Source organism: Poecilia mexicana, unplaced genomic scaffold, assembly GCF_051168715.1.
Source record: "Poecilia mexicana isolate PSO_F unplaced genomic scaffold, ASM5116871v1 scaffold_16, whole genome shotgun sequence".
NCBI lineage: Eukaryota > Metazoa > Chordata > Actinopteri > Cyprinodontiformes > Poeciliidae > Poecilia > Poecilia mexicana.
The window spans coordinates 14,437,482-14,451,030 of NW_028263385.1; the positions used below are offsets into that span (position 1 = coordinate 14,437,482).

Below are 13,549 nucleotides of genomic sequence, written 5' to 3' on the forward strand. Positions count from 1 at the left end.
CCAGATTTTTGACAGTAATTATATAATTACAGGCAACTACCCACCCTGTTGTCCCATCAAAACAAACTGTTGTGTGTGTTAACTAAATCTTCTTCAAAAACAGACAGGAGGTGACCTAATATTGCTTTCATTTAGTTGATTTCACTGTAAAAAATTATGGTCGGCTGCACAGACAGACATGGATGCAAACCAAACTTGTCATTTAACCATAAGCCTTTTGAAGAAGAAAGAAGGCGGTGACGAGCAGCAGAAGTGCTGGGTGTATTTGCGGATTTACAGCAAATACTTTTACGAGGTAAACAATTTAACATTCACGTAAGTAGGTTTACCAAGACGCAGTGAAATATGGCATTATCTAATAATAATGTCAGAGTATAGTGTGTTCTGAATGCCTCGTGTCTGAGCTGTGATCTGTGTGCACCTTTGTAAACAGCCGCCACCACTGCCAGTTCCTGAGTTTGAGGTACGCAGCACAGTTCCTCTGCATCACCCTCAGAGCGCTCAGCTGCTGCTGCTTCTTCATAAAGGCCCTGAAACAAGAACAAGCAGCCAGAGTCAACCACAAAACCCATCATAGAGAGGCTGCCCTCATCCATCAGTCTGGATCTAAATCATACTATTAGGTGTAAATGCCCATTAGTCAACAGCTGACTAAATGTTTTGACCTGTGCTCCACCACGCCTCCTGACAAATATTTACTTAATGTTGACGTGTTAGTGTCACATTTACCAGGAATAGCTCATTGTAGTCAGGTGAAAAGATAATCAAGCAAGATTTTTACAGGTTTTCACATGCAAACGCTATGTGGAAAATCCCCAGGCGGGATTTGAACCCACAACTTTCTTGCTGCAATGCAACACACCACATTCAGGTTCTGACAAACAGAAACTTGACTTAATTATCTCCCAGGTTTTGTGAGGTGCTCCAGTTTGGGGCAAGCTCTTTAAATCAGCTTTATATTCACACGTGGAACTGGATTAACTTAAGTTTTGTTTTTTGAAGACAGAATATGGATTTTTTTCACCAATCCGCTCCTTGAGTTTCCATAGTTCGTCCCCAAGGACGCCATCTTGCTTGAAAAGTGTTTTAACAAATTCTTTTTTGTTTGGATTTTGAATTCAGGTCAACTCTACAGCAAAATATAACGATCAGGCTATGTTTTTTTGTTTTTTGTTTTTTAACGAGAATAAATTCATAAAGTTACATGAATACACTCGTAGTAATATGAGGATAAAGTCATATGACAGTAGAATAAACTGTTAACATTACAAGACGTGTTAACATCAGGGGAATTAAATCGTAATTTTATGAAAACACAAAAAATAGCAAAAAAAAAAATTATCAAATTTTTTTCTCATTAAAACATTTTCTTTTGGGAATTTTAAGATGTTCTTCTAGTAAAAGACGATCTCCTCATAATTAAGCAATATTTCTCGTAACCTGACCCTAATACTATGTCATACAACTCACAGAAGGGATTACAAAAGCCACTTTTTGAAAATATTTATTTTTTAGAAAAGTCAGACAAAAAACATCAGAAATCAGATCTGATGTGAAAAAAAATCAGATTTAACTTTCAAATCATTTCACTCAGCCATATGTGAAACTATGTTCTGTAATATTAATACATCCAGTAAACTGTCTATGGTATATGGTAATGTAAAAAATAAAATAAATTAACACCCTCAAGGAATCAAAGTCATCATTTAAGGGACCAGTTTGCTTGCGTTGTGAGTAATTTCTTTTATTTTAGCACACAAGATTAAATTTTTTAGCCAAATCAGATTAATTAATCATGTTAAAATCTCTTTCTGCTTTCTGTGCAGCTAGGTAAAGCCTTACTTGCGAGCTAGAAACCCTCTGGAGGCGCTCTGGAAGCGTATGATGGTGTCTGTGATCTTCAGGTCTCTCTCCTCCTCCAGGTGAGCCAGGACTCCGGCTCTGAAGAAGACTTTACTCTGACCCACCCTGTACAGGTTGGGATCCAGCTCCAAAGCGTTGATCTGAACGACAACAGCAGCCATCAGTCAGCTCGTCTCACACCTCCCTGTGAGGTTCTGGTGTGTAAAATGTCACCTACCATCAGCTCTGACGCCTGTTTGCCGTCCATGAAGGTGCGAGGAATAGCGTTGGGAGTAAGAATCTCGTATCTGGAGACAAATGTGAAAGCGATGAGAGAGCGAGGAAGAGAAAAGAGCGTCAGACAGCGATGAAATGCTTTTAATTTGTTGATTAAAAACTTGTGGCGCAGAGAGTTATAAATCCACACCTCTGTCTGAACTCCTGGAATGGGATGCGGTTGGGGAAACCCTGTCTGCAGATACGGATTCCCTCCAGAACGCCGTTACACCTCAGCTGGTCCAAAACGAGGTGCGGTGCCAGTTTGCCAGCCTGCGGAGACGTAAGGCAGGAAGAAGAAAGGTCAGATATTTTTCCTCGCTCTCATCTTCTGTCTGCCTGGTCTGGAGCTGGAGGGCTCACCCTCTTCTCGTGGTTGGGGATAATGCACCGCAGGAAGTTGGGGTTGGTGTTCCTGAGCGTGGCCATCAGCTTGGTCAGGGACTCTTTGTAGAGCTGACCAACGGTCCGAAACATCCCCTTCTTCGTCTTCAGCCCAGCGGCTCCAAACGGAACGGATCCGCTGCTCTCTCCTGTCGACACCTGGTCCAGACCCACAATCCTGTCGACTGGATGTGAGCAAAGAGCCGCGTCTCAGTTTTCCAGAATTCAGCTGCCATGATCCGGCTCCATTGACATTTACTGGCACATTTCATAATGTTGGCGTTTTGATCAGTGAACAAATGACCAAAAATTAAGAATTTGATTTTATAAAACTTTTCAGAATGCGTTTATGTTGCTGGTTATAAACTATTCATTTACATTAAAGCTTTCTACACATTTTTAGCAAGAGGATGCAAGCAGGCTTGGAAGGCGCTGTAAACGTCTTGTAACACAGTGCAACAAAGCCAGGAGAGGCTGCTGTTGACACAAATAGTGAAATTATGTGGATTTGTAGCTGAAATCGATCCAAAGAAAAGTATTAACAGCAGTTGGTGAAAGACACACATTAATACAGCCTGTCAAGCTAAACCTGTTAGCTTTGGACTTGTTCAGACAGGCATGCAACGTCTGCATAAAAGTGATTTGTTCTGGTTTTGACCTGACTCTGTGAAAGTCTCCACAGGCAACAATGAGGAATGTAGAAACTCTTAATACTTATTTGTGTCTTCTTGTTAATTATTAAACAGATCCATTAATTTAGGAGAGAATAAAGGAAACCAAACAATAAAAAAATCGAAAAAAAAAATCATCATCTTGGTCCAGATTGAAAGAGAAATCATTTAATCTGGAGCAGAAAGTATGCTCGGTACTATCAGATGCAATAACAGCAAAACTATTTCATACTGACCTAAACTTTCCAAACAAACAAAATACCAACAATCAGACCAATAAAACATTTAAATTAGTGATTCTGAAAATTACCCTCAGGATCCCTAAATGAATTAATTTTAACAAGATTTCAAAACCACAGGCCATAAATGGATACAATTCATGAAACATATTTGCTTGCTGTTATTTATTTAAGGGTTAAAAGTAGAAATTTAGAGAACCACTGATTTAAATTCAAAAACAGGGAAAAGAAATCAGATCTATTTGCAACATAAAGTCTCGCCAGAGTAAATTCAGGTTTTTGTTGTCTGTTTGTGAAAACAATGAAAGCATCAATTTTGCCTTCAGCCTGATGGTAAATTAATTTAATAAAAGGTTCTAGTTGTAGACATATTGTCACTCTTCTACTTGCATAACATGACAGGAAATCAAACGTCAGTACAAACGCAAAGGCAACATCCCACAATCACAGCAAAGGTACTAAAAGTCAAATGCTAAATTTACAACTCTCAAAAATTTACACATTGTTGTTAAATATCCAGACTTTTCAGAAAAGTTTTACAAACTTCTTCCACCTCTAATGAAATATTTTTCCTGCACAATTCAACTGAAAACCCCACAAATCAATGAGTGGGAAATCGAATGGCTGAATGCTCACACCTTTAAATGGTTTTAAGTTCACGTTCGGTCTTCTCGAGTTCAGACCTGCCATTAATTAAAGTGAATCGAATGAACTTGAACTAAAGTTCAGACTTCTTTGTCAAATTTACCTACTTAATCCTGGGGAATTAAAAGGGGAGGTTGCCAATGATTGAAAAACAATTTCTCTGTAAAAAGGTTAAAACTTAAATTATTGACACCCAGGACATATGTAGGTGCTAAATAATCTTTTCATTTCACCAATATTTCCTTTATTGACTTGGTCTGATTAGGGTGATAGACAGAAGACCTTCCAACTTCAAATCATCAAAATACCAGCAGAAACCTGCAAAAGTTTGGTCAGCTGTTATAATAAGGGGTTTATCAATGTAATGCAAACAAATAATTTTTACGGTTTTTACTGAAAAGGGTGCAAATATTTTTTGAGACTGACGAACACCTTAAGACTCAAAAACCTGGAACTTATCAGGGATGTGTACATTCCTGAAAGCCACCGCACACGCACACACACACACACACACACACACACACACGCACACACACACACACACACACACACACACAAACTAAACTAATATTGACAAGAAAAAGACGGGGAAAAGAACGATAAACGTCACACCACAATCACAAACTGGGCAGCCAGAAAACGACACAAACCGGGAGAGAAGAGGTAAAAATAAAACCTACTGTCGGAGCCATTAGTCTGTAGAGTGGCATAGGAGTCAAAGAAGTACACACGAGGAAGAGTTTGAATATCTGATGCAGGAAGCAGGACAGCATTGGAGGCGAGACAAGAAGGACAGGAAGAAGTGGGCACCAAAGTAGTGCCGAGGGAAGAGAAGAGGAGGAAACGGCCGAAGAGTAAACGGGTAGAGGACGAGAAGGAGAAGGAACACAAGAGGAAACAAAAAAGAGTAAAGAGAAGTGGAGTAAAGTTAATACATTGTTCACCAGAAAAATAATTGAAATGCGATTGGCTGACTGGGGATGAAAGTATTTTTCTGTTATTGTATTGCAAAATAAAATAAAAAATACAGAAATCCACAATCCCAAAGCTTTATGCAGTGTTTAGTCTCACCCTCCTTCCAGAGTTCAGACACAAAATGATCTGACGACTGATGAAGAAGAGACGCCACGTTGTCGTTCAGAGGATCCATGTTCTTTATTAACCAATCATTCGCCTTGTAGTCCACCTGTAGATCAGGACGCCACACAGTGGCAGTACAAGTGTGAAGGAACAGAACTGATAATATAAAATGTGGACAAGAAAGAAGCATATATACCTTTCCTGCATAGTGAATTATGGAGAAGTCAGCTTCTCCACGCGGCTGCTTTGATTTGTAGAACTTTGAATGGTTGCCTTGTTCGGAACAGAGTTTCTCCACAAATGTGCGGTCCGTTGCCCGGGGAAACCAGCACTCTTCATCCAACAGCGCCAGAACGCCAGGTGGGTGAGCCTGACAAATGAAAGCATAAGTAAGATCATCTTGCTTAACTTTATCAGGAAACATAACAAAAATGTTTTTTTTAAGTATAACCTATATGGTGAGATATCTAGAAAACACTAAAATCTAAATTATTACAGTTTAGTGTAATAAATTGTATAAAAATACTTTAAAAAAACAACAATAAGCAATCACTGGAAAATATTAAAACATTGTTTCTGACTAAGGAGCAAATTTATAAGATAAGGGGAAAAACAGAGTTTAAAATGTGCAAATCCAGATCAAGTAGAAATAACTTTTGTGTATTAGTAAGTGGAGTCAAACTGGAATAATTTGAAAATTGAACTTAGACAATGTGCAAACAAAACTGTTCAAAGTATCATATAAACAGATAATTTTCACTGGATAAATTATATAAGATTAATATTAGTCAATTGATGTTTTTTTATGCTAGTCTTGGTTTTAGGTCAAATTTAAAGAAATAACGATTGTTCATCTGGTGTAATTAAAATTAAATAGATAGAATATTGATAGTTTAAGTATTAAATATGGGTTTACTCAAATTCAAAAACACTTTATTGATCCCACAAGGAAATGAAATTTTGTAACTAATGAATTCAAAATTCTTCAAAGAGTTGTTGATAACTATATGCTTCATACTGCAAGTATTTTTTGTAAAAACAAATATAATTTGGGGTGTGCTGCTACGTACTGGTCTCTCAATGAGGTCAATGCAGGGTTGCAGGTCGAGGCCGAAGTCAATGAAGTTCCACTCGATGCCCTCTCTCTGGTACTCCTCCTGCTCCAGGATGAACATGGTGTGGTTGAAGAGCTGCTGCAGCTTCTCGTTGGTGTAGTTGATGCAAAGCTGCTCAAAGGAGTTCAGCTGCACAGGAAACAAAACAAGGATTCATGAGATGGCATCCAAAACCTGTGCATCGTAGTATAATTATAACAAAAATGGTTGCTTGTGATGCTCCCATCTGCAATCAGAATCAGTGCTAGGAAAATCTGACATCGTCCTTCGACATTTCTGCATCATCACATGAATTTACCTGGAAGATCTCAAATCCGGCTATATCGAGGATGCCAATGAAGGACGCTCCTTGTCTCTGCCTGCGGTCCAGGGCTCTGTTGATCCTGTGGACCAGCCACCTGAACAGACGCTCATATGTTGCCTTCGCCAGCGCTTCAATGGCAAAGTCAGCCTAGAACAAGATACATATATGATTCATATATGAAAATGGTTTGAAGTAAATGCAGGGCAGTACTGGAGAACAATCTTCTAGATTGAAACTGAGGCAGATGTTCACCTTGCAGCAGGACACACTCACCCTAAACTTGCGGCACGAGCCACAATAGGATGTTTTGTAAGAGCATATCCATGTGTTCAAATGGCCCAAAGTGCAGAGCTAAATTTAACTGAGAATCTGAGGCAAGACTTGAAAACTGGAGTTAACAGATGCTCTCCATAAATGGGCTCCTGCAGAGCTTGATGATACGCTGAGAAGCTGATTCTGGATTGTGTTGAAGCGGCAATACATTTAAAACATGCAGAACATTGACTGAGGTAAAAACATACATAAAAAAACAACCTTGCAACTGGTTAATTCAAAAACAATGTATCATTTTTCTTCCATTTCCTGCTATTATTAAATATCATTTAAAATCTCACCTGTTCTTTTGTCTGAGCTTTCTGCACGTACTCTCTCCCAACTTTGATCTTCGGTGTGAGGATGGCGCGGGTGAACTCCATTACGTTGATGCCCAGCAGATGGCACAGCTTCTGAGCAGCCGTGTTGTCGGGCATGGAGGCCTGATCGTGGTTCTTCTCCTTTGTGAAGGAAATGTTTCCAAACTGCAGCACGGCAGAGATCACCTTCAGCATGGCTGGAAGAGGGGGACACAACATAGAGAGAGCAGGAAGAATTTACAAAAGCAGTCAAACATGATAAAACATTTTTTAGCCTTGCTCTCTGTCAGGCTCTTTCTTACACACTGACTCCTCGGGGGTGAAGCCCATTATTGCCACAGAGTCCATGGTCTGTGTGAAATTCTCTGCATCGCTCTGACCAGGAACAGGGATGGAGCCTCCGCTTAGGAAACGATAGTCATCTGCACTTCCAAGAAGCAAGTCCGCTGAGAAACAGAAAAGAATAGAGATTCAATTCCAAAAATAAAATCATTTAAATTAAACAAAACTGGCTTATATTTTAGCAGCTTTGCACTTTTTCCTTACCTCTAGCTTCTTCCGAAGCTCCACATAGCAACTGGTAAAATATGTGAAAGGTCCTCTCGTCCTTGGCCTGACGGGTGGCCCGAGACTTTTCAAGGAGGTCTACATTTTTATTGTTAGGGACACCAACAGCGAAAAGCAGGGTTGCAATTGCAGGATTTTCTATACTAGACAATAATCTGAATCCTATAAAACTAAAAAAAAAAAAACAAACAAGAAAAACACTTATAATGTGCTTGTTGTAAAAACCAAAAAGATTGAGATTCTAGAGAGCTACAAACCTTCACGCACATATAGATAAAGCAATGCATTTCAATTTTACATCCAAAACAAGTCAGGATACAGGTCTCAATGTTGGCACCGACAATATACCCTGCCACATCAAAGTTAATGCGGATGAATTTACCCTGAAAGAGACGATGGTGCAGGTTAGAGCAGTTTTAAGATGCATGCTAACGGTGCAACATTTCCTGTTTGTCCAAAGACAGATCTTACAAATCTAGAGGAGTTGTCGTTCTTAACAGTCTTAGCGTTTCCAAAGGCCTCCAGTATGGGGTTGGCCTGCAGCAACTGTCTCTCCAGCTCACCCTGAGAAACACGGACAGATCTGATCAGCTTCAAAGCAGCAAAAAATAAACCCAAAAAACATGGTAGCTCCTGTAGAGCCTTTCCACTATAAATAAAAAATTTAAACAACGGTGCCTTTCAAAACTATTCCCATGTCTTGATTTGTTTCTTGTGTTACGAAGACAAACACATATTTTATTAAATAAAAGAATACAAAGTTGCACATAACTGTGAAGTAGAAGGAAAATGGTTGGCATGCTTAACATTTTTTTTACTCATTCAAATCTGAAAAGTGTGGTGTGCATTTGTATTTAGTCCCCTGTATCAAAACTTTGTAGAAATAGAAATAGAAATTTCTGCCCATTCTTCTCTGAAAAATACTAAATGAATTTAGATCTTACTTTGACTGGGCCATTCTAACAATCAAACTATCTTAACCACTCCACTACAGTGTGGTTAGGATTGTAAATCTACATCCTGTCCATCTTCTCACCAACTCTGACCATCTTTTGAATCACTGCTCAACATAAGCATGATCTTCCGATCTGCATGTTTCACTGTTGGGTTGGTGCGCTCAGGGCTAGTTTTCCACTAGACAGATAGTTTGGCATTGCCATTTTATTTGTCTTATTTACAGATTCTCCCACCTGGGCTGTGGATTTTTGCAGCTGGATTTGATTTTTGGACTATGAATTAAACAGTTCTGTGTGAGATGTTCAAATGTAACACTGCTGGAAAGCAGCTTAAGAGAACGACTACATCTGGATAGGTTTGTTCTTAAGGGGAATAACAGTAAAGATTACTGAATAAAAATGCATGCGAGTTTTAAAAACCATGTGTCATTTTCCTTTCACTTTCATACAGTGCATGCACCACTTTGTGTTGGTCTATTACATAAAATGCCAATGAAATACACTAAACTTTGTGGTTGTAATGTGACAAAATGTGAAAAGGCTCTTGGGGAAGAATACTGCAAGGCACTGCACTAATTTGTGACGCTAACAAAAAAAAATTGCTATGGCACAAAGACACAAACTGGTGCATTTTGCAAAGAAAATGGCATCCACTCCAAATCACTTTGAGACAAAAGAACAAATGATTCTCAAACCAAAGGCATGTACTGCTCTTAATTTAATTAGCAATCAAGAAAAAGAGCACTTATCAAGCTTGATAATGGGGGAGACTCCATTTCTCAAGGGCCAGTATCGTGCAAGTTCTGGATGTGACTGATTCAACACACCTGAATCAAAAACTACAGACTTCAGCTAAAACCCTAATTATCTAATTCAGGTGTTTGGAAGCAGAGACACATCTTAACCTTTCAGGACTCTGGCCCTCGAGGATTGAAGTTTGACAACCTAGAAGGTTGAGAAGAGCGATCTGGCTGCAGCGGAGAAACAGAAGCTGTATTCTGGAAGATTCAAACAAGCTGCAATGCATTACTGCAGTTGATGTGTTGCCAATGCAGCAGCAGCCGTTGATGCAGCAGCAAAAGATGGGAATTAAAAGAGCCTTGCTGCACAGAGCGCTTATGCTTTAAAGATACTCAGGATGTGCAGACCAATCAACATCAAAGGCAGAAAAAACACTGAGAAAACAGAGCAAACAGAAAATGGAAGTATGTGCATCTCACCCACACCCATTCACACACCCAAATCCGCACTCTTTCACACATACTGTGCAGCTACAAAAGTCATGGAAATCTTCAGCAGAAAAAGCTCAGCCCGACACGTACACGAGGCTTTAGTAAGCAAAAGTAAAACCACACAAAAACCCTGTTAAAAGGAAGATTGTAGAAATATATGGCAATCTAGAAAACCAGGTAAAAGTCAGGGTAAAAGTAAAAATTCACAAACATGATTTTCACTTTGTTTAGGATTCAGATCAGGTACAGAATGTGATTTTCCCAAGAGAAAATTAGCTGAATATGTTTATACTCACATATTGTAAACTCTGGTGAATTGTGGAAACAAATGAGGTGTAATAAGGAGGGAACATTCATGGATGGGTAAAAGTGTGGATGGGATAAACAAACAAAAAAAAGACAAATAAGACAACAATCAAAACAACAAAAACAGGTAAAAAGTACACAGAAGAAAGCTACGCTGTTAATAAGGAACAACATTGGCAGTGGCATTAACATGTTTTAAGTTAGTTGGACTCATTGTGGGGTTCATTAAGGAGAAAATAGGACAGACAGAAGCAAAGGCAGATAAAATGGCAGCAGGACAGAGATAACTCACCCTGTTCGCCAGAGTGCTGCCTCTCGTTAGGGACCGAGAACCATCCATCTGAACATGGAGGCAAGAAAGGAGGAAAGAGGAGGGAGAAGAAAATAAAGGAAACCAGCGCAAGAAGGAATGAGGGTAGGAAATAATGAAACGGAAATGCAGAAAAAAGAAGAACTCCCACTCAGAGAGATCTGTAACTATAATCTGATTTAATGAGCTTGAGAAAAAGTGGATTCCAAACAATTTTGGATTACTTAAGACAATTTCTGAATCTTTTGCATCAAAGAGCAGTATTCTGTAATAGTGCTTTTATATTCAGATTTGATGCATATTCAGTAAAAAAATGTTATGGAAGGACCTTGATACAATCCCAAGTTGTAGACTGAAGCGTTCTTGAATGATCAGTACTGGAATCCCTAACTAAACCCAAATCCCAATCTCTGCTGAAGGATGGGCTGTCTCTATGGTAACGTACCTGTACAGCTTCCTTATTTCTACCCAAAGTGCCACCTTTATGAGACGAGGCAACGTGAGCCAAATACTGGATGACTTTCTTGGTGTTTTCTGTTTTCCCAGCTCCAGATTCACCTCTGCAACACAAACACACACATGCATATGTATAACAAACAAACACAGCAAATGCCACTGTTGGCTAATTCCTAAACATACAGCCTGAAGCATGAATGGTGTATAACTTTAGAGGAACAGAATACAAAGGAACAAGCGACCTAACAAAACAACAAACACAGAGGTCACGCAGAGTGTGATAAATCACAGGTTTGAACAGAAAGCAGGTGGAGGATACGATCTCTCTCTACTGACTGAAGGAAGTAGAGACAGAAAAAAGATCAAGAGGCAGCAGACTGAGGGATCTGACAATGACAGGAAGATTATGGCAGGGAGACATGGACGACAGGAATGAAGACAGACAAGTGAGGAGTTCAAAGTTAAATTCGCATGACATGCCTCAGGTTAAACTTGTGATTTTTTTCTTCACTTCCTTTTGATTTATGACAATGATTTTACAAAACTAAAGTTGCATTCTGAAGGAAAAAGAACAACTGCTTCAGATATAATGCCTGTGTGTAGCTTGAATGAAAATAATTAGAAATGTATGGTCCGGATTTTGAAGGAGTCAAATCCAAATATGAAATGAGACAGACACTCCCATGCTGATAGTCAGACGACGAGAGGCATGCTCCTTGTTTCGGGAAATGAGAATTAACACAGAGAGACAAGCTGGAGGCTGAGTGAAGGTTACTCACGTGCAAAGGATTGACTGATCTTCTCTGTCTGTGAGAGAGAAGCACAGTTAAATAAACAGCAACATGAACAAACAAGTCATATTTTATGAACTATCTGAGGTTGAATTTACCTAGACATTAAAAACTAAATAATTTTGCACTTCTTTCACTTTCTGATTTTGAGCAGATGTTTCTGTATTTAACACTCTGGTTCCAGTCACTCATTAACATGACAGCGCTGGGACAGACAAGCCGCTCACCAGCTCAACTGGTCTCTCCAGGCAGCCGTATCGCACTCAGCGCTGGCAGTCAGTGGGTGGACACCGTTTGAGACGTCGGAGCTGTTTGCTTTTGCAGATTCTCACGCGTTCAGTTAGCAGGAATTCATACTGGTCCTACAGGTTTAAACTCTGTAGTAACACTCCTACAGCTGTTGCCACCCCCGACCCCCTTAGGGAGGGCAACTGAAGCCTCAGAGCCTCATCGGTCCTGTCCCATTATGTCAGCTAGACATGCAGAGGCATTGCACAATAAACCCTTAACTGCATTTGAGCGGTTGCTGGGAATTCTCTCCGTCTCGTTTCGCAAAATCAACATGACAAGCAGGGCAGGGGGGGGGAAAGCCAGTCGTGTAGAGTTACAAAACGCTCACCACATCAAATGTACAGTCGAATCACAGGATCCAGGTTTTTATAGGTGGGAGTGTTGCACTTCAACACTGCAGTCGTGAAAATCCTCTCACGTGTTTATTTTAAATTTTAAAAGGTCTTGATAATGAACCACAAGTCAAGAATCAACCACGCCTTGAAATAGCATTCATGTTGAGGCCAAGCGATCAAAGATCACGGAGGATATCGTGCAACAAAACGGAGCGAGGAGTCAGTCACAGGTCACGCAGTGTGTTGATTACCTTGAAGCATGCTGCGGTAGGCTGCCTCAGATATGGCGTAGATGTGCGGGGGCATCTCATGGCGCTTTTTGCCGCGATACATCTCCACGATGGACTCTGTGTAGATGGGCAGGTTTTTGTAGGGGTTCACCACCACACAGAACAGCCCTGAATACGTCTGAAAGACGACAGGACAGAGAGGGTTACGCTGCATGTTAAACCCAGAGAAATGTCTAGTTTACGTTGCTCAAACGTAAAAGTTTGACCAAGACAACATTTGCTTAATAAACAGAAAAAAACTTAGAAATATAGCATGTTGAGTTTCTGCCAAGAAATTTGCCTTTCATGGAAAGCAAACAAATACTTTTGTTACTGAAAAGTCACTCTTTCAGTGACGAGATGTTTTTTTGGCTTATTCCCTCCAGCTTTAAGCTTTTGTACGGTCAAAACACGAGAACCTTCCAGAAGGAAGCATTCTGCTCCCAACATGAGACGCTCAGCATCTCCTACCAGTTTGGTCACTATTTCACAAGCATGAAGTTCAAAACTATCACATTAAGCAATTATTTTCAATCTGTGCAGTGCCTTACAAAAGAACTTAGGAAACTAAATGTTCCCTCAAACCTTTCTGTAATTTATTGGACGTTTATGTGACAGACCAACATAACATTGATGTGAAGTGAAAAAAAATGATGCCAATTAACTCTGATCGCTCTGATGAAATACAGAACAACCAACTGTCTTTGAAAGTCACCTAATAAGTAAATAGTGAACTACTGGGACCAAAACTGAACTTCTGGGGTTAACATTAAACTACCACCTGAATATGCCACCCCCACTGGGAAGCATGGTGGTGCCAGCATCATGCTGTAATGATAATGTCCTTC

The 13,549-nt window shown here is 39.8% G+C and overlaps 1 protein-coding gene across 1 annotated transcript in view; it reads right to left on the reverse strand.

Moving 5' to 3' along the window:
* myh14 (myosin, heavy chain 14, non-muscle) overlaps positions 1-13,549 on the reverse strand; it is a 37,562-nt gene that overhangs the window by 14,787 nt on the left and 9,226 nt on the right. The window contains exons 4-21 of the mRNA XM_088014155.1: positions 12,684-12,840; positions 11,795-11,822; positions 11,005-11,119; positions 10,240-10,251; positions 8,227-8,319; positions 8,075-8,138; positions 7,735-7,833; positions 7,491-7,634; positions 7,171-7,385; positions 6,551-6,703; positions 6,208-6,381; positions 5,334-5,507; positions 5,129-5,243; positions 2,482-2,687; positions 2,270-2,391; positions 2,081-2,150; positions 1,843-2,003; positions 422-530 (exon numbers count right to left, since the gene is read on the reverse strand). Coding sequence (XP_087870281.1) covers positions 422-530; positions 1,843-2,003; positions 2,081-2,150; positions 2,270-2,391; positions 2,482-2,687; positions 5,129-5,243; positions 5,334-5,507; positions 6,208-6,381; positions 6,551-6,703; positions 7,171-7,385; positions 7,491-7,634; positions 7,735-7,833; positions 8,075-8,138; positions 8,227-8,319; positions 10,240-10,251; positions 11,005-11,119; positions 11,795-11,822; positions 12,684-12,840 — 2,211 coding nt within the window. The remainder of the gene's footprint in view (positions 1-421; positions 531-1,842; positions 2,004-2,080; positions 2,151-2,269; positions 2,392-2,481; positions 2,688-5,128; positions 5,244-5,333; positions 5,508-6,207; positions 6,382-6,550; positions 6,704-7,170; positions 7,386-7,490; positions 7,635-7,734; positions 7,834-8,074; positions 8,139-8,226; positions 8,320-10,239; positions 10,252-11,004; positions 11,120-11,794; positions 11,823-12,683; positions 12,841-13,549) is intronic.